Source organism: Geotrypetes seraphini, chromosome 16 (assembly GCF_902459505.1).
Source record: "Geotrypetes seraphini chromosome 16, aGeoSer1.1, whole genome shotgun sequence".
In the NCBI taxonomy this organism is placed as follows: Eukaryota; Metazoa; Chordata; class Amphibia; order Gymnophiona; family Dermophiidae; genus Geotrypetes; species Geotrypetes seraphini.
This window is the reverse complement of record NC_047099.1, coordinates 7,445,086-7,466,477: the sequence shown is the minus strand read 5'-3', so window position 1 is coordinate 7,466,477 and position 21,392 is coordinate 7,445,086. Positions and strand designations below refer to the sequence as shown.

Below are 21,392 nucleotides of genomic sequence, written 5' to 3'. Positions count from 1 at the left end.
AATCGATTTATACATATGCTGATGACATTTTTATTTTACTTGAAGTCGATCCATCATTGTCAAATTTAACAGCTGACATTAATTCTTGTATTCTACGACTCCAAGGGTGGGCCTCTTCCGTTCTTATGAAGTTAAATGCCACCAAATCCAAACTTTTGTGGTTTTGGACTTCTCAAAAATGCATTATAAGAGCACAAGAATTTCTGCTGTTTCCATCATGGGAGTAACGCTGTGGAACAAATTAACTGGACCACTGAAGGCTTTATCTGATATTCAGATGTTTAAAAAAATACATAAAACTACTCTATCTCTAGAAGCTTTTCAATAAATGATACGTTGTTTAATGCTGGTTTTAAGCCGAATGATTCTGTGAAACTGAAGGGAGATAGGTTCAAAACGAATGCAAGGAAGTTTTTTTTCACCCAAAGGGTCGTGGACACTTGGAATGCGCTACCGGAGGACGTGATTGGGCAGAGTACGGTACAAGGATTCAAACAGAGACTGGACGGATTCCTGAGGGATAAAGGGATCGTGGGATACTGAGAAAGCTAACCAGAAAATAAGTATAGAAACCCGACCAGGTCGTGCATGTGCAAGACCGGAGGGCTAGGACTTTGATGGGAAGATAGGACGCAATAGGAAACCAAGGTGGCATGGGGGCCCCTTCTGGTGATTTGGACAGGTCGTGACCTGTTTGGGCCGCCGCGGGAGCGGACTGCTGGGCAGGATGGACCTATGGTCTGACCCGGCGGAGGCACTGCTTATGTTCTTATGTTCTTATGATTTTTTATTAAGGGGTCCTATTATCAAGCTGCGGTAGGGGTTTAATACCGCGCGTTAAACTGCCTGCCGCGCTAACCACTAACACCTGCATTGAGCAGGCATTAGTTTTTTAGCCGGCCGCAGGGGTTAGCACATGATGAAATGTCCGACGCGCTAACCCCGCTAGCGCAGCTTGATAAAAGGACCCCTAAACCTTGGTTTTAAGATGTAACTATTCATTTGTACTTTAAGATATGTGTATAAGTCATGTTTGTTTTACTCAGACCCGATCCTACCAAGAGTGTGAACTCTTCCCCCTCTGCAATCCGCTATGAAGATCGACTGTCGGCTCCGGGCGGCTTTCCCGCTGAGGAGAGAATCCTGCATTCACCGTGGGCCTCATCTGGGGCAGCCTCCTTGGAGCGGCTGGGGCACGGGCAGTGTGTCTGGGAGGGAATGCATGGATGGGAGAACATCGCAGGGGAGGAGACATAGGCATCCTGGGACTGTCGGCCAAGTCTCTTCCCTGAAGAAGCCCTTTCTGGAAACGTCAATCGCTCCTCCTAAACTTACTTGCTCCACTTCATCACTGACGCTGACCCATTCTGCTTCTATTCCTTTCTCTCCTCTCCTCTACCTTCCAAAGTATTTAGATCAATGCTATCTTTTTAAAATGTTTATTTTATTTTTATTTTTCCTCTAACTCTACTTTTCACTTCTCTATTATCCTCCAGGTACTTTAGTTAGATTGTGAGCCTTCGGGACAGTAAGGGAATTTTCCAAGTACCTTTCTTATTTCTAATCTTAATGTATATTTTCTGTAAACCGCTTAGAACCTAACGGATGTAGCGGTATATAAGAAATGAATTACATTACATTACATTTATTTATGTTATTTTTGTAATGCTGCTTTGGAATAGGCGGTTGACAAATTTTTAAAATAAATGTACACTTTCCCCTCCCGATTCGCGGTTTTAGAACTCGTAAGAACATAAGCAATGCTGGGTCAGACCTGAGGTCCATCGTGCCCAGCAGTCCGCTCACGCGGTGGCCCAACAGGTCCAGGACCTGTGCAGTAATCCTCTATCTATACCCCTCTGTTCCCTTTTCCAGCAGGAAATTGTCCAATCCTTTCTTGAACCCCAGTACCGTACTCTGCCCTATTACGCCCTAAAACCGGAATCACCCCCACCTTCCAGACCTCCCTGGACCTTACCTAGTGGTCTAGTGGTCTTTCGGGGCAGAAGCGATCTTCCTACGCTCCTGCCCCATGCAGATCACTCATACAAAATGGCTGCCGTGAGTTCCCGTCATAGTCACCAAGTAAGGTCCGGGATGCCGGGGGGAAGGCGGGGGTGAGTCAGAGACGGCCCAAAAGTTATTCACGAATTTTCAATATTCGCGGGCCGGCTCTGCCCCTTACCTCCGCAAATATTGAGGGAGGAGTGTATCTCTGATCCTGAAAACTCTGTGCATGTATCATTGTAACCCATTCTGGGCTACTAGGGAGGACGGACTATAAAAAGGAATTAATAAATTTATCGTCTCTTTTCTAACGACATTTGATTCACAAAATCAACTAGTATCCCAGATCATCATGTTTAGCACACGTATGAACCACAATTTCATTGTATTTTCTATGGAATCAATTCTCTTGGCAATGTTCAGCTACAGCTATAATACGATGAGATATCTTAACTTTCCTGGCTGCTCTTCTAGGGTTTGGAGATTCATTTTATATGTTATCACAAGGTTATGCAAATCAATTCACTGCTTAAAAGATTGCACAGCTGCTTTCAAGACTGAGGACAGTAGATCTGGCTTTGTGCAGCGAGGGAGACACTGTTGAAATACTTATCATTTTTAGAAAAATGATATTTTTCCTACAGGTACTTTATATCTTGATGGGCTCTTCAGGTAAGTATCTTCACAGATCACTACAAAAAAAAAAGCAGAAATCATTTCACAATTTATGGTCCTAATGGTTTCATCTTTTTTCTTTAAACAGGCGTGCGGTCAGCTGTGGTGCTTGAACAGTCAGACGCAGAACTTAAAAAGCCCGGAGACTCTTTCAGACTGTCCTGCAAAGCCTCAGGGTTCACTTTTAGTGATTATTGGATGGCGTGGGTTCGGCAGGCTCCTGGGAAAGGACTGGAATGGGTGGGAGAGATCAATCAGAATTCGGGCACTATCAACTATTCACCGACAATGCAAGGAAGAGCCACAATCTCCAGAGAGAACGGCAAGAGCATGCTGTATTTGCAAATGAGCAGCCTGAAATCCGAGGACACGGCCTTGTATTACTGTGCACGATACACACTGACAGGAAGTCTATGAGAATCCTGGCAAAAACCTTTCAACACAGAAACTGCTCTCTCCTGTGTTAAGCTATATTTATTTATTAGGATTTCTTTACTGCCTTTGTCAAGGAATTCACTCAAGAATAACAAAAATATTACTGTATATGCTTAGTTAAAGACAATCAGGTAACAGCAATTAAGAAACTCTCTGAAAGGTACTTTAAAAAAAGCTGAAAATGATCAGACTTCATACACTGTGATCCCCTCTTCCATGACCTAAAATGATTCACTTGGGATTCACTTGGGATTCACATTGGCTCCCTATTACTCATCGTATTACTTTTAAAATCTTACTTTTAGTTTTTAAGACATTGCTTACAAATGAACCCCAATTCATCAATAGATTACTCATTCCATATAGCACTTCACGCTCTTTAAGATCCACTGATCAAAAACTTCTAACAGTTCCATCACTAAAAATCATTGGAACTCGTCGCACTGACATCTTCTCTGTTATAGCCCCACAATTATGGAACAGTTTGCCCCAGTATCGTAGAGTAGAAAGCGATCTAAAACAGTTTAAAAGCAGTTTAAAGAGTTTCCTTTTTAAAGATGCGTTTGATGTGTAAATTTAATTAAGGATTTTTATTAAAATCTTTCTTTTTTATCTTTTTATTTCCCTATGATTTCCCTTACCTGATGTATTTTCCATTTATGTTTTATTTAATATATACGATTGTAGTTCTACCCTTTCTTTCCCCATGTGTCTGTTAGTTTGTATGACTTTATTTATTATTCTGTATGATGTGTTAAATTTATGTATTCTTTTATAATTAATCTGTTGTACCTATTTTTTTATCTGTAAATTGCTTAGCAATTTAAATTAAGCGATTCAACAAGTTAAAAATAAACTTGAAACTTGAAACTTTAAAGCTGTTAAAAAAGCTCCTGGACCGGGAAGGGTGTTTTTGAAGACTAAAAGGTTGAAAATGAAGCCTTTAAATGGTCCAGGAATGGTGCTTTATTTTCTAAAAGGATCACAGCAAGTATTCTTCTTTTTTTTTTTTTTTTTTTAAGTTTTCACATTTACAGATCAAGTAAACACTTGTACAGAAAGTTGGTTAGACACAACAATTCTCTCAAGGTATAAACCTTAATACCTTGAAGGTCCTTAAAAGGAAATAAAATTCAAAGGACATTAATAATTTCATCTAACACAGCTCAAGTCCTCAACATAAGATCCAAGATTTCTTATAAGCGAGAAAAGAAGATAAATTATAATTAAGAAATATGCTAAACATAGTGCTGATAGAAAAAAAGTTATTATGAAATGGATGATAGGATCAATTAAATTGGGAATACGAGTTGAAAAAATTGTTTTGAAATATTAAGCATTAGAGTACCAGCGGGTAGATTTTTATGCTGATGAAAGAAGGAAAGGGGCTTTGGAGAAATTCTCTGTGGAACTCTGAGGCTTTTCCTACCCTTGGACTCTATTTAAATCTGGTGGCAATGATGATATTAATAAGATTAATATTGGATTTTGATAGGTGATTTCTCTTATTTTGTAGTAGATATATAGGGCCTCTTCTACTAAACCGTGCTAGCGGTTTTAGTGCCTGGAGCCACGCTAAATGACCCATGCTGCTCCCGACGCTCATAAGAACTCTATGAGCGCTGGGAGCAGCACGGGCAATTCAGCGTGGCTCCCCGCGCTAAAACCACTAGCACGGTTTAGTAGAAGAGGAGGATAGAGTCACTTGGACACTGCTGTGAACTTCACAAAAAGGGTGCCAGTATTAATAACTCTGTATTGTAACACCACCATAGAGCTCCGTGTATTCCAGTATAGAGCCCATGTAGTGCAACATCTCACAGAAGCTCTTTGTAAATCTGTATAGTAACATCTCTACAGAAGCTCATGTAGTATAACACCTTTGCAGAAGCTCATGTAAACCACTCAGAATTGACTCCCCAGTCATTAGTAGCGGTATAGCAGCTCTCAATAAATGTAAACATTATATTTACCATCACAATAGGATTTCCATTGAGATTAATTTAATTAACTTATATAAAAATATTCTGTGATACATCTAAGTAGTTGTGGGAGCCCTTTTACTAAAGCTTAGACTAAAAACTAAACTAAACTAAAACTTAGTTTGTTTGTTTTTAGTTATATTTTTATTGAAAATGGCAAATGGTCCAGACAAGTATAAACCGGGTCATCAACCAATTTGGAGCTCGACTCGGTTAACATTAAGAATAAAAAAAATACAGGAGAATAAAGTGAAGGAAGTCTAATTTGGAAAGGCAGAGAATTAATTTCCAAAATAGCATGCTAATAGACATTATTGTGTGTTAAGTCTCACATGGCGCTTGGTAGAAAATAAAACACGTGGAGGTGGCATAATCAAAAGAAACGTCTAAGTCCTTTTTGGGCCTAATTTGCTAGTCGCCCAAAGTTGGCAGTGACTACAGTCCATTCCCAAAAAATACGTCCAAAATATTTTGTTTTATGGCCAGACCGCTAAGTCGTCCATCTTTATACCCCATTCTCGTCCAAAAATTTGTCCAAGTTACAACCACCTAGAACTAAGACCTTTTGGATGTGGAAGGGGTCAGCAAAGTGATGGACTGGACACCCAGACATGGCAACACAGTAGTGGCGCACCTTTTAGGGCACTGCTGTGACCTTTACAAAAAGGGTGCCATATAAACATCTCACCACAACTCCCTTATAGGTCATGGTGAGTCCCCCAAATACCCCCAAAATCTACTGTAGAACCACTTGTCTACAACCCCAATAGCTCCAGACTACTTAAGCCACCTCTGTGCTGCTCTACTAGGCTTTCCTATGCCAGGTGCTGATGTTCTGGAGGCAGGTATGTAAATTTTTTATTACGATTTTTTGGTGGTGGTGGGGGGGGGATCAGTGATCACTGGGGGAGTGTGTGTAAGTCTGTTCCATGTATCTACAGTGGTTATCTGGTCACTTTGGATACCTTATGAGAACTTAGACCTGGTTTTCAATCGCCTAAGTTGCTACGTATAAGTTCCATCTAGGCAGCCTCGTTAAACTTTTGGTTATACTTGCAGTACGACTAAGTCTAGGTTGGCCCATGTCCCACCCAAATCCCACCCTCACCACTCCTCCTAAAACGCTCCTAGTTCGATTATCGGCACTTGGATGACTTGTCTTACTGATCATCCAAGTGCCGATTTAGGCCGGTTTTTAGACGTATATCCGTTTCGATTATGAGCCCCAAAACATTTAGCACACGTTAATTCTGTTATTGCAAACACTCCCCCTATTACTTGTATCATGTCAAAGAAAGCTTCTCTCTGGAGTTCATAAGACGTAACACATATAGGCAATCTGTGATGAGGAAAAAGCAAATGTGCTAAATAAATACTTCTGTTTGGTGTTCACAGAAGAAAAACATGGAGAAGGACTGCAATTGGTCAGCAAAGTTACACCTGAGAATGGAATGGATACTGCACCGTTCACGGAAGAAAGTGTCTTTGAACAACTTGAAAAATTGAAGATGGATAAAGCTATGGGACCGGATGGGATCCATCCTAAGATATTGAGGAAACTCCGGGAGGTTCTGGCGGATCCTCTTAATGATTTGTTCCACGGGACTGGAGAAGAGTGGATGGTGTCCCTATTCACAAAAGTGGTTGTAGAGATGAAGCGTGAAACAACAAGCCGGAAGCCTCACTTTGGTTATTGGAAAAATAATGGAAAGGATAATCTAATCTTGTAATCTAATGGATTACAAGATCTGAGGCAATGTGGATTTACTAAAGGTAAATTGTGCCAAACAAATCTGATTGAATTCTTTGACTGGGTGACCAGAGATTTGGATCAAAGACATGCGCTAGATGTAATTTACTTAGATTTCAGCAAAGCTTTCGAAAGGGTTCCTCATAGGAGGCTCTTAAACAAACTCTGTGGGCTGAAGTTAGGGCCCAAAGTGGTGAACTGGACTAGAAACTGGTTGACAGACAGATGCCAGAGGGTAGTGGTAAATGGAATGCATTCGAAGGAGGGTCAGGTGAGTAATGGAGTGCCTCAAGGCTCGGTGCTGGGACCAATTCTGTTCAATATGTTTGTGAGTGCCATTGCTGAAGGGCTAGAAGGTAAGGTTAACCTTTTTGCTGACGATACTAAGATTTGTATCAGAGTAGACACCCCAGAGGTAGTGGAAAACATGAAAAAGGATATGCAAAAGTTAGAAGAATGGTCTAGCATCTGGTAACTAAAATTCAATGCAAAGAAATGCAGAGTGATGCATTTGGGGAGTAGAAATCCGAGGGAACCGTAAGTGCTGGGAGGTGAGAGGCTGATATGCACGGATGAAAAGAGGGACCTTGGAGTAATTGTGTCTGAGGATCTAAAGTCATCAAAACAGTGTGATAAGGCAGTGACTGTAACCAGAAGGATAAAAGGCCATATAGAAAGAGGAGTTACCAGCAGAAAAAGGGAGGTGCAGATGCCCCTGTATAGGTTGGAGAGGCCGCACTTGGTGTATTGTGTTCAGTTTTGAAGGCCGTATCTGGCGAAGGATAAAAAAAGACTTGAAGCAATCCAGATGAAAGCGATGAAAATGGTAAGGGGTTTGAACCAAAAGAAATATGAGAAGAGACTGGAAGACCTAAACATGTATACTCTGGAGGAAAGGAAGGACAGGGGAGATACGATACAGATGTTTAAATACTTTAATATAGAACCAAATCTTTTCCAGAGAAGAAAAAATGGTAAAACTAGAAGGCATAATTTGAGGTTACGTGGAAGAAGACTTAGGGCAATGTTAGGAAATTCTTCTTCACGGAAAGGGTGGTAGATGCCTGGAATGGAGAGGAAAACGGTGATGGAATTCAAGAACACGTGGGATAAAAATAGAGGATCACTAATTAGAAAATGAAGGATGCAAATTAAAGAACTAAGGTCGGTATTGCACAGACCTGCAGTCTGTGTTCCATATGTGGTATTTCAGTGTAGGATGGCCTTGGGTGGGCATCATTGGGAACTCCCCTAATATGGAACATGAAGATGTTACTGGCCAGACTTTATGGTAGATATCCTGCAAACAACAGGATGATTGGATAGGCTAGAGTGAGCTTGGACAGCTCATTTTGAACCTAGGACAATACCAGACTTTACAGTCTACGGCCCAGAAATATCAAAGAAGAGACAAGTTAATCTAATCATCTAATCATGTATTTTTTAATGGATATAACTTATGAGCAGACTGGATAGACCGTTCAGATCTTTATCTGCCGTCATATACTATGTTACTATCCAGGTGTGTTTGGAAATTCTTTTCGATCAGGCCTGTGGCATCCAAAATGATGGGAAATTTTCTTATTTTTTTTTTTAATTTTATTTCGTTTTTAATGCCGACAAAAAGTACAATACAATTTACATACAAATAATAATAATCAAATAAGCACTTATAAACAATCAGAATCTATACACAAGATAAATATTCCCTCTCCATCCATCATTACCATCAGGAAAAATACCAAAACAAAAGATATACCCCCCTCCCGCTATGGACGCGCTAGCGTTTAGTGCGTGCTAATTTGATTAGCACGCGCTAGTCGGTTAGCGCACCTTAGTAAAAGAGGGGGCAAGTTTTCTGCTCATAAAAAAATGAATGTAGTATACTTCGTTATATTTGAATCTTAAGTGTATTCGATCCAAGTTACCTATTTCTGATTTTGCATGAAGAACTTGGTTTGTGTAGCGATGCCTATTATAGCAGTGCTCATGTCAATCTCACAGATTCATGCAAAGCGGCATCAGATACATGGGAGGGGTTTTGCTATTTAAAGGTGATACCGAAGGACAGATTTCCATCAGCTGTTGATGTCCCATTCTTATCATTTTCCTTTGGTTTACATAAAGAGCGTGATATGGAAGTCTTTTTGTTGGGTTGTTTTCTGTTCTTTTTTTCACAAGGTAAAGTTGTCTTTTTTCCTCCACACTGCATACAGCTGCAAGCTCTTTGAATTAACAGACTAGAATGAAATCTTAACAGAATATCTATTTATCTTTTCTAGGTGTCTTTTCTGCCGTTATCCTGACGCAGTCTGATGCTGAAGTTAAAAAACCTAGAGAGTCTCTCAGGCTGTCCTGCCAAGGCTCAGGGTTCACATTCACTAATTATTCAATGGCTTTTGTCCGGCAACTTCCTGGGAAAGGGTTGGAATGGGTAGCCACAGTTTCTCGCCCAAGTGGAACAAAACAGTTATATTCCCAGTCTGTTCAAGGAAGATTCAACATCTCTAGAAATAATTCCAACAATATGGCATATTTGCAAATGAACAGCCTGAAGGCTGAAGACACTGCAGTTTATTACTGTACAAGAGAGACACGGTGAGAATCAGGAAACACAAAGCAATACAAAAACAGTTCCCAGCAAAAATGCAGGTTTCCACTGCACCAAAAGGGGGAAGCATTAACTCAAAAAATATTAACTCACGAATCTAATAATGCTCTTGACTCCATAGATTCTGATTACCAGATTTCAAAAGAGTCAACAACAAATAATGAAGGTTTATTGCTTTGTTTCTTTTTTTTACAATATTAATATTTATTTCTTTTTGGAAAAATTCACTCAAGGCAATCTACATCATCATCATAATAATAATAATAATAATTTTATTTCTTATATACCGCTATATCATAAGTTCAAAGCGGTTTACAACAAGTTACATACAATGAGAGTAAGAGATGAATAAGCTGCACATAGACAATTGCAATAGTAAAAAATATTGAGATATTAACTGAACACAAACTTTACCCCTGACTTCTTGTATCAACTCTGTATGAACATTACCATTTCATGATTGCACACGCCACATGGCAGACAGACAACTAATTATAATATTCACCCTTGTTGTTGTTAGGGGCCATTGACTTGTGCTTGAGTCCTAGCAACTCGATGAATTGCGGATCTAAAAAGAAATCGGTTTTGTGCTAGTCCGGAAAGGTCCTCCAGCATCATCCCCATGGTTGTTTTCAACGTGTCTAGCCATCTGATTGCAGGTCGCCCTCTTCGCCTGGTTCCTTTGATCTTCCCAAACATGATGTCCTTCTCCAGTAATCTCTTTCTTCTGAAGGTGTGACCAAAATAAGACAGTAATAACATCATTATTTGGACTTCTAGTGACATAGCCGATTTGATCTCTTCCAGAATCGATTTGTTAGTTTTTCTGGCGGTCCATGGCACCCCTCACTCTTAGGTCCAAATAAAAGGGCCCTTTTATACAAGCTACAGCAAAAGTGTCCTTAGCACACCCTTGATGCAAGTCTTTCTTGCACATTAAGACCACTTGTGTCGTAGCTGGAAAATGGCACACTTTCCCATTTTCCGAATTAATGGCCATCTAATCATTGCAGTTGCTTGTTTGCACATTCTTCAACTTCTACGTTGGATTTTAGTTCGATTTTATTGACATTGTTCTCATCCATATTTGAGCCTTCTTATCTTGCACCCTCATAGTTTGGGACCCCTGAGGAAGGCTTGTTTAGCTGAAACACAGACCGAGTTGGGTCCGTACCATCGCTTATTTATATGGATGAGCGTGCATTCTTCAGATGTTGGATTGAATAAACACCTGCATTGAGAACATCCATTCCACAGCTTAGTTTTGGTTGTTTGGTTCATCTGGGAGTAATATTGTGGAATGCATCGCCATTGGAAATGAAAATCCTTTCTAGTCTACTTCAGTTCAGGAAAATGGTTAAAACTTTCCCCCTCTTTTATGAAACTGTGATATCAGTTTCTGGTGCGGGGAGTCGCACTGAATGGCTCATGCTGCTCCCTACACTCATAGGAACTCAATGAGTGTCGGGAGCAGCGCGGGCCATTCAGCACGGCTCCCTGCGCTAGAAACTGCTATCACAGTTTTGTAAAAGGAGGCCTTTGTTATTTAAGAAATGGTTTTTGTAAGTGACTGAGTTTGGGAAAACATTACTTATATGATGTAGTTCTTGTTTTTGGGTTTTTTAATGATGAGTGTGGCTCCTAATGACATAATCATTTTAATATGTTTTGTTTGTGGCACTGCTGTGAAAATCACAAAAAAGGTGCCACATAAACATCTCACCAGAACTCCCTTATAGGTTATGGTGAGATCCCCAAAACCCAATATACAACCCAAATAGCCCTTATGACTGCAGGTGGCACCTATATGGCAGTACAGTAGGATTGATGTAGTGGATAGAGTGGCTTATGGCCTGGGTCTTCCTCTCTATGGTTCACTAGCCCACCTCCAGACTACTTAAGCCACCTCTGTGCAGCTCTACTAGGCTTCCCTATGCCAGGTGCTGATGTTCCAGAGGGAGGGAGGTAAGTACATTTGTATTCTGAACTTTGAGGGGGTGCAACGGGGTCAGTGAACATGGGGTAGAGTGTGGGGGGCACTTATATGTGTCTTTACATCATCTAAGTCACAACGTATAAGTTCCGTCTAGGCAGTCTCGTCAAACCTTCGATTATCCCTGCAGGACAACTAAGTCTAGGTCGGCCTATATCCCACCCTAACCACTCCTCCAGCACTTGGATGACCTGTCTTTCAGATTGTACAAGTGCCAACCTGGGTAGGTTTTTAGACGTATTTCAGTTTCAATTATGAGCCCCTTAGTGTACAGCAATGCCTCACATGCTAACTGATTGGCACTGTCATGCCCACTCTCTGGCCCTGAAATAATTAAAAAAAATTTTCTACCTCACAGTGTTTGCACACAGAGAGACAAATTTACCACAGGATTCCAGTGCATTCTGGCACATTATATCACAATGTACTGAGGGTAAGTCCTAAGATTGTGGGGGTGATGGGAGGAAAGATTTGGTTTTATTTCACATATGTGAGAGTGGCTTGGATTCAGGGGAAGGGCTTATAAAATAATGGGGTTGAGGGTTGAAGGACGTGATCGGAGGTATCAGGAGGGTCAGAGATGCAATTGAAGGTTGTCAGAGGGTAGGGAATGCAAGTGGGAATATCAATGAACAATTTCTTCTCAGCAAATGTCAACTGGAGTGAGCTTTGACGGAGACTTCAGTAGCTGGAACCTAAGCACAGTACCAGGCAGAGCTTTGGATTCTTGCCCAGAAATAGCTAAGAACATAAGAATTGCCGCTGTTGGGTCAGACCAGTGGTCCATCGTGCCCAGCAGTCTGCTCCCATGGCAGCCCTTAGGTCACAGACCAGTGCCCTAACTGAGTCTAGTCTTACCTGCGTACATTCTGGTTGAGCAGGAACTTGTCTAAGTTTGTCTTGAATCCCTGGAGGGTGTTTTCCCCTATAACAGAAGAAGAAGAAATAAAATTTAAATTGAACCAGGTTGGGCAGACTGGATGGACCATTCGGGTCTTTATCTGCCGTCAACTACTATGTTACTATGTATTAGTAAAAATACAGGAACAAACAGCTGAGTTTATAACTGTTTCTTAAATTGAACCCAGTTTTCACACAGTTGCAATTTAGATGTCTGTGGGGGATCAGATTGGGGGGAGGATTAGGATGGAGGAGTAGATATATGAGGGGGGAATGTTATGCTATGTTATATCAACCTTATCAGCTCAGGGTGGATTACAATTAACAAGAGATTGGGCCACACTGACTGAGAATTACAGTAATAAAGCGATCAGTAATAGCAGAGCATCTTCAGGATCAATTTTCAAATGATTATTTTGAAACCTCATCCGACAGACCAGGTTTACAAATGAAGAACACTCTGAGCTTTCCTTAAGTCATGTGAGGGCAGGGGAGGGACACTGCCTTGGCAAACATGTTTTCCCTTATCACTTTATTTGGTTTGGTCCTACACTGTGTCACCTGCTACATTACATAGTGAACGCACCTTGCTTGCTCCTCCCCTTCATTTACATGCTTGTAACCATTTATGTAACATAAATAATTATACTGGTTATATGCAAACCACTGAATAGATCATTCCACATCTGACTGTCTGTTGCTCATTAATTTGCATAAGGGGATTCTCCTGCGTTCAAACCTCTAACTTGAAGCAGTTAATACATTCAAATTTCATGGACATATGCAAAAAGACAGCTCTCACTTCCTTCTTAAAGGATCCGTGTCTGAAAGAAATCACGGTCAATTGATTAAACTCACTATTGGCCCTGTCAAACTCTGGTATTTTCCAATGTTCTCCTCTGTACAGATCGCTCTTCTTTTCACCGGACTGTCATGTGCGTAAGATACAGTATTTATATCCCGTTGAAATTCTGTAGTGGCAGTCAAGCTTTTTTTAAAAGTTTTGGGGGTACTTTGTCTTCTAGGTATCAAATGCCAGATTACTCTGACCCAGACTGGCGGAGGATTGGGGAAGCCAGGAGAATCTCTGCAGTTGAAATGCGCTGTTACTGGGTTTGATGTTAACAGCTACTGGATGGCGTGGGTCCGGCAGGCTCCTGGGCGAGGACTGGACTGGGTCGCTTATTATTATAAAGGCTCCAGCACTCAGTATTACTCTACAGCAGTTCAAGGAAGATTCACGGCTTCTACTGACAGTTCAAATTTATATCTGCAAATGAACAGTCTGAAGACGGAAGACTCTGCGGTTTATTACTGTTGCAGAGTCACAGTGACCAAAAACTCATCTGGCCTGAAGCAAAAACTTTCAGTTCAGCAGGAGAAAGAGAGAGACAGAGAGGAACTGGATGCGAGTTCCTTCTTGCATCAGAGTTGTGGCTTAGCTTGGTTTTGTATCAACGTGCAAAGACTGTAAAACATGAAATACGTTTTTAATACTCACAATACAACACATACAAAATGTTACCTGGCCATCAATGCAGTGCCAGATGGAACTCAACTCTTTTGTAGGGTATTTATTTTACCTGTTTGTATGTTATAAGATCTGGAGATGGATTTGAGGGTATTGCAGTGATGTGTATTTTGATATGTTTATTTTATTATGTATGCTGCTTGTGAACCATCTACGTATTCAGATGGTGTATAAATTTTTAAAATAAATAAATGACATGCATCCAAGTATTTAAACTTACAGAAATAAATAAACCTGTTGCAGGAACAAATAAGTCCAATTATTTCCACTGAAAGAACTTGTTTTCTTTGATGAAATCTGACAATTGTGATCACCCTGCTATACGTTCAATCCCACACCAACACACAAAGTACAACAGTGGTTCCCAACCCTGTCCTGGAGGACCACCAGGCCAATCGGGTTTTCAGGCTAGCCCTAATGAATATGCATGAGAGAGATTTGCATATAATGGAAGTGAGAGGCATGCAAATCTGCGCCATGCATATTAATTAGGGCTATCCTGAAAACCCGATTGGCCTGGTGGTCCTCCAGGACAGGGTTGGGAACCATTGAAGTACAATATATTAGGAAGAAAAGAGTTTATTTGGAATAATTTTACCCAATATAATGGTTTTAGAGAAAGACACGGGGACAAATTTTTCCTCATCCCATCCCGGCGGCTGTTTTTCCTGTCTCTTCCACACTCCTGCAAGCTCTGTCTTCATCTGTACAAGCCTCAAACACTTTAAAATCATAAGTGTTCCGCTGGGAAACAGGATCATAACGTGATCAAATTTGAACTGATACCGGGAGTGACATCGCAAAAGAAATCTACTGTAGAAGCATTTAATTTTAGAAAGGGCAGCTATTATAAAATGAGGAAATAGTTAAAAAGAGGCTAAAAGGATCAGTTGCAAAGATTAGGACTGTAAACCAGGCATGGATGTTATTTAAAAATTCCATTGTGGAAGCCCAGACCAGATGTATTTCACGTATCAGCAAAGGTAGAAAGAAGAGGAAACGAGAGCCGGCGTGGTTAAAAATTGACATGAAAGAGGCTATTAGAGTATAAAAAAACCATCCTTTAAAGAATGGAAAAAGGATCTGAATGAAGAAAATAAGAAGAAACAAAAGCACTGGCAAGTTAGATGCAAAGCACTGATAAAGGCAGCTAAGAAAGAATATGAAGAGAAACTTGCAAAACAGGCAAAAACATAACAATTTTTTTAGGTACATCAGAAGCAGAAAACCTGTGAGGGAATCTGTGGGACCGTTGGATGATCAAGCAGCAAAAGGGGTGCTCAGGGAGGATAAGGCCATAGCAGAAAGACTGAATGAATTCTTTGCATCGGTCTATACGGAAGAAGATGTAAGAGATCTACCTGAACCGGAAATGGTTTTCAAGGGTGATGATGCGTAGGAACTGAAAGAAATCTCGGTGAGTCAAGTTAAAAAGTGATACATTGCCTGGACCAGATGGTATACATCCCAGGGTACTAAAAGGACTCAAACATGAAATTGTTGACCTGCTATTAGTGATCTGTAACCTGTCACTAAAATCATCTGTAGTACATGAAGATTGGAGGGTAGCTAATATTACGCCGATTTTTAAAAAGGGCTCCGGGGAGATCTGGGAAATTACAGATCGGTAAGCCTCACTTCAGTGCCTGGCAAAATGGTGGAAACAATTATAAAAAATAAAATTGTGGAACACGTAGACAAACATGATTTAATGAGATGGAGTCAGCATGGGTTCAGCCAAGGGAAATCTTGCCTCACAAATTTGCTTGAGTTCTTTGAAGGTGTGAATAAACATGTGACTAAAGGTGAGCCAGTTGATGTAGTATATCTAGATTTTTAGAAAGCTTTTGACAAAGATCCTCTTGAGAGGCTCCTGAGAAAATTAAAGAGTCATGGGATAGGTGGCAAAGTTCAGTTGTGGTTTAGGAATTGGTTATTGGATAGAAAACAGAGGGTACGGTTAAATGGTCATTTTTCTCAGTGGAGGAGAGTAAACAGTGGAGTGCCACAGGGATCTGTATTGGGACCGGTGCTATTTAACTTATTTATAAATGATCTGGAATGATGAGTGAGGTGATTAAATTTGCAGATGACACTATGGGCTCTTTTTACGGAGGTGCGTTAGGGCCTTTACGCGCGCAATAGCGCACGCTAAAATGTCACATGCGCTAGCCGCTACTGCCTCCTCTTGAATAGGTGGTAGTTTTTCAGCTTGCGTGCGCTAAAAATGCTAGAGCACCTTCGTAAAAGGAACCCTAACTGTTCAAAGTTGTTAAAACGCATGTGGATTGTGAAAATTGCAGGCAGACCTTAGGAAATTGGAAGACTGGGCGTCCAAATGGCAGATGAAATTTAATGTGAACAAATGCAAAATGATGCACATTGGGAAGAATAACCTGAATCACAGTTACCAGATGCTAGGGTCCACCTTGGGGGTTAGAGCCCAAGAAAACGATCTGGGTGTCATTGTACACAATACGATGAAAATTTCCACCCAATGTGCAGTGGCGGCTAAAAATCAAACAGGATGCTAGGAATTATTTTAAAAATGATGGTTAACAAGACTAAGAATGTTATAATGCCCCTGTATTACTCCATGGTGCAACATCACCTCGAGTACTGCATTCAATTCTGGTCTCCTTATCTCAAGAAAGATATGGTGGTGCTAGAAAAGGTTCAAAGAAGAACGGCCAAGATGATAAAGGGGATGGAACTCCTCTCGTATGAGGAAAGACTACAAAGGTTAGGGCTCTTCAGCTTGGAAAAAAGATGACTGAGTGGAGATATGATTGACGTCTACAAAATCCTGAGTGGAGTAGAACAGGTACAAGTGGATCGATTTTTCACTCTGTCAAAAATTGCAAAGACTAGGAGACACTCGATAAAGTTACAGGGAAATACTTTTAAAATCAATAGGAGGAAATTTTTTTCACTCAGAGAATAGTTAAGCTCTGTAACATGTTGCTAGAGGATGTGGTAAGAGCGGATAGTGTAGCTGGTTTTAAGAAAGGTTTGGACAAGTTCCTGGAGGAAAAGTCCATAGTCTGTTATTGAGAAAAACATGGGGGAAGCCACTGCTTACCCTGGATTGGGAGCATGGAATATTGCTACTCCTTGTGTTTTGGCCAGGTACTAGTGACCTGGATTGCTACTGGGCTTGATGGACCATTGATCTGACCCAGTAAACTATTATGTTCTTATAGGAATGGGGCAGCGACAGGGACATCGGCAAAACTCACGGGGATGGCATGGGGAAATTGAGTTTCTGCGGGGACGGAGAAAAATTTGTCTCCGTGTCATTCTCTAGTTTTAGCCAGTTCAATAACCACTAAATTGAAAGTTACTAGAAAGCGAGAGGAGTTGCTAAAACAATCCAGAGGCCTTTAGCATTTCTCTTTAGAAATATAAACGTTTCAGAATTTGTCTATTTGTTCCAGACTAACTTACCACCTCCCGTCCCCCCTCCCCCCCCCCCGATTGACAAAACCACAGCACGTTTTTTAGCGCCGGCTGCAGTGGTAATTCTTTGAGCGTCTGAGCTGTTACCTCCGCAGCCGGCACTACAAATCATGCTACGGTTTTGTATAAGGGAGGGGGAGGGGGGTAATGAACTGCACATACTTTCAGTCATGTAAATATATGCAGCAGGATTAATTCTAATTGATTGCAATTGTTTTCGGGCACTTTGTAGAATTAGAGTGTATTTAACGACTGCCCCAGGGGGCGTGGCTTACTCACTGCATATGAGTTTGTGGACTTGGAATCACAGTTCCTTCAGTCCTTCCTGCAATATGCAAATCTGACATTTCCCCCTCTTTACTCTTATCACATATATACCTATAGGTCCCTTCTGTCAAGTAGGATCCGCTATTATAAGAGCTCTAGCCGAAGCTTCTATCAAATGCTATGCTGTTTTTACTGGAAATCTTCATTTTTCTCACTGGACTCTCCAGTATGTTCATTTTTAAATTAATTTTCTGTTTTTTTGTAGATATTGTAGTTATTATATGTGATCTTGGTCATATTTATCTTGTCTCTTTCCCAGGTGTCTGGTCTCAGATCATTTTGACCCAGTCTGGTGCCGAAATGAAAAAACCCGGGGAAACGGTGCAGCTAGAATGTGCTGTCACTGGGTTTAATGTGAATCACTGGTGGACAACTTGGGTTAGACAGGCTGCTGGGAAAGGACTGGAGTGGTTGTCTTCTGTTGGAGCTCCTTCTGACACAAAGCACCATTCCTCTACAATCCAAGGGCGGTTCACGGCTTCCAAAGACAGCTCCAATTTCTACCTGCAAATGAACAATCTGAAAATGGAGGACACTGCAGTCTATTACTGTGCCCGAGGGTCACAGTGAAATGAATCTCATGTCTAATGTGACAAGAACTCATTGGCTGTGTGCATTGAGGCAGCAGTGTCTAAAGGGGGCGCTCAAGCTACATAAATGAAAACTCCCAAACAAAATCAAATATAAATGAAGGTCTAATAGACTTTATTAATATTGCAATCATAGTAACATAGTAGATGACGGCAGATAGAGACCCATCCAGTCTGCCCAACCTGAAACTCTCCCCAGCCCATCCTCAACCAAACGGCCATATACAGACACAGACCGTGCAAGTCTGCCCAGTACTGGCCTTAGTTCAATATTTAATATTATTTTCTGATTCTAAATCTTCTGTGTTCATCCCACACTTCTTTGAACTCAGTCACAGTTTTACTCTCCACCACCAACCTCAAATTATGTCCACTGGTTTTACCATTTTCCTTTTTCTAGAAAAGATTTTGTTCTACGTTAATACCCTTCAAGTATTTGAACGTCTGAATCATATCTCCCCTATCTCTCCTTTCCTCTAGGGTATACATATTCAGGGCTTCCAGTCTTTCCTCATACGTCTTCTGGTGCAAGCCTCCTATCATTTTCGTCACCCTCCTCTGGACCGCCTCAAGTCTTCTTACGTCCTTCGCCAGATATGGTCTCCAAAACTGAACATAATACTCCAAATGGGGCCTCACCAATGACCTGTACAGGGGCATCAACACCTTCTTCCTTCTACTGGCTACGCCATTCTTTATACAGCCCAGCATCCTTCACTGGATATTCATTGGACTTTATTTATTCTGCATTTGGGCACATTTTTCACCTTAATGAGAGACACAGTACGCTGCAAGGGAGCCTTGTAAATCAAATAGTCTATTGCCTATTAAACATATCATCTCTCTGTTGTGCAAGGCAGCACGTTATCTAGCGTAATCTAGGTATAGTGCAATAGAGCATATGCACCCAGCCAGTCTAAGCAACTCTTGTTTAAAGCATAGCTAATTATTTCCTCCAGTTAGACACACTAATAAGTGATAGGTGCATATTCTAAATCAGTGGTCTCAAACTCCAACCCTTTGCAGGGCCACATTTTGGATTTGTAGGTACTTAGAGGGACTCCGAAAAAAATAGTTAATGTCTTATTAAAGAAATGACAATTTTGCATGAGGTAAAACTCTTTATAGTTTATAGCTAAAGAGACATATGATCAAGAAACTGTTTTATTTTACTTTTGTGATTATGATAAACATACCGAGTGCCTCAAAATAGTTTAAGTTTATTAGGTATTTATATACCGCCTATCAAGGTGATGAATGTTACGCCGATCTTCAAGAAAGGTTCGAGGAAACTACAGACCGGTGAGTCTGACCTCAGTACCGGGAAAGATGGTAGAGGCGCTGATAAAGGACCGCATCATTGAGCACCTTGACGGACACAATTTGATGAGGACCAGCCAGCACGGCTTCAGCAACGGAAGATCTTGCTTGATGAACTTGTTGCACTTCTTCGAGGGAGTAAACAGGCAAATAGACAAAGACGACCCGGTCGACATTGTATATCAGGATTTTCAGAAGACATTCGTCAAAGTTCCGCATGAACGACTACTTTGAAAAATTGTGAGCCATTGAATCGAGGGTGAAATACTCACGTGGATTAAAAACTGGCAGGCGGATAGGAAACAGAGAGTGGGAGTAAATGGACAATTCTCGGACTGGAAAAGTGTAACCAGTGGAGTGCTGCAGGGTTCGGTGCTTGGGCCCATGCTCTTCAACATATTTATAAACGATCTGGAAATTGGCACAACGAGTGAGGTGATTAAATTTGTAGACGATACTAAATTATTCAGAGTAGTGAAGATGCAGGAGGATTGCAAAGATCTGCAAAGTGACATAAACACGCTTGAGAAATGGGCCGCAACATGGCAAATGAGATTCAATGTGGATAAGCGTAAGGTTATGCATGTCGGTAACAAAAATCTTATACATGAATACAGGATGTCCGGGGCAGTACTTGGAGAGACCCCCCAGGAAAGAGACTTGGGAGTACTGGTCGACAAGTCGATGAAACCGTCTGTGCAATGCGCGGCGGTGGTGTAAAGGGTGAACAGAATGCTTGGAATGATTAAGAAGGGGATCATGAACAGATCGGAGAAGGTTATCATGCCGCTGTACCGGGCCATGGTACTGCGTCTAGCACTGGTTGCCATAAATTAAGATATCCAGGAGGTTAATGAAAAACTTGATCTAGTTTATCAATGGCTTAATACGAATAAACTGTCACTTAACATCAAAAAATCCAATATTATGTTATTCCCATGGAAAGAAAATTCCACTCTCATAGCCCCTATTACAATAAAAAATGTCCCTCTACAACCAGTCAACAGTATAAAAATTTTAGGGGTAACTTTTGATAACAAACTCAATTTTCATGATCATATCAGTACTATCGTTAAAACAACCTTCTATAGATTACGTAAGATTCGAGCAATTTCTAAATTTCTATGTCCGAAATCCCTAAACATTTTGATTCACTCTTTGGTGATTTCCAAACTAGATTACTGCAACGCACTTTTTAAAGGAATATCATTGAATGAAATTAAACGCCTTCAAATCATTCAAAACGTCTCTATTAAGCTTATAACCAAATCCAGGAAATTTGATCACGTTAAACCTCTTTTGAAAGACGCACACTGGCTTCCAATCACATATTGAATAACATATAAATTTTGCTTGCTCACTTTTAAAACTCTTCTCAATAAAACGCCGGCATTTATATATAAACTACTAATCCCGTACTTTCCATGCAGAACCTTAAGATCCAACGAACAAAATTTACTGACTATTCCTTCCCTCAAGATTATTGGCACAAGACGGCAGTTTATTTTTTCTGTAACTGCTCCACAGATTTGGAATGCACTACCAATTTATATACGAAATGAGCATGATTTGGAAAAATTTAAAAGTATTTTAAAAACATTTCTTTTTAAAGATGCTTTTGATGTTTAATCTATTACTCAGTGACTATTGATTGTGTTTTTTGTTTCTTTACTCATTTCCCTCATGTGTTTTCCCTTTTTTGTTCTGCTTTTCTATCACGAATTGTATTTCATTCCCCTTCATTACCTATTGTTATGTATATATTTGACTATGTTAATTTAATGTTTTTATTTAAAGTTTGTAATGTTTGTT

At 40.6% G+C, this 21,392-nt stretch overlaps 1 gene segment (V, D, J or C); it reads left to right on the top strand.

The window, feature by feature from the left end:
• Positions 1-17,708: 17,708 nt before the first annotated feature.
• Positions 17,709-18,240, top strand: LOC117350395. The segment is given in 2 exon segments: positions 17,709-17,836; positions 17,930-18,240. Coding segments are annotated over 2 exon segments (357 nt in total).
• The last annotated feature ends 3,152 nt before the right edge of the window (positions 18,241-21,392 follow it).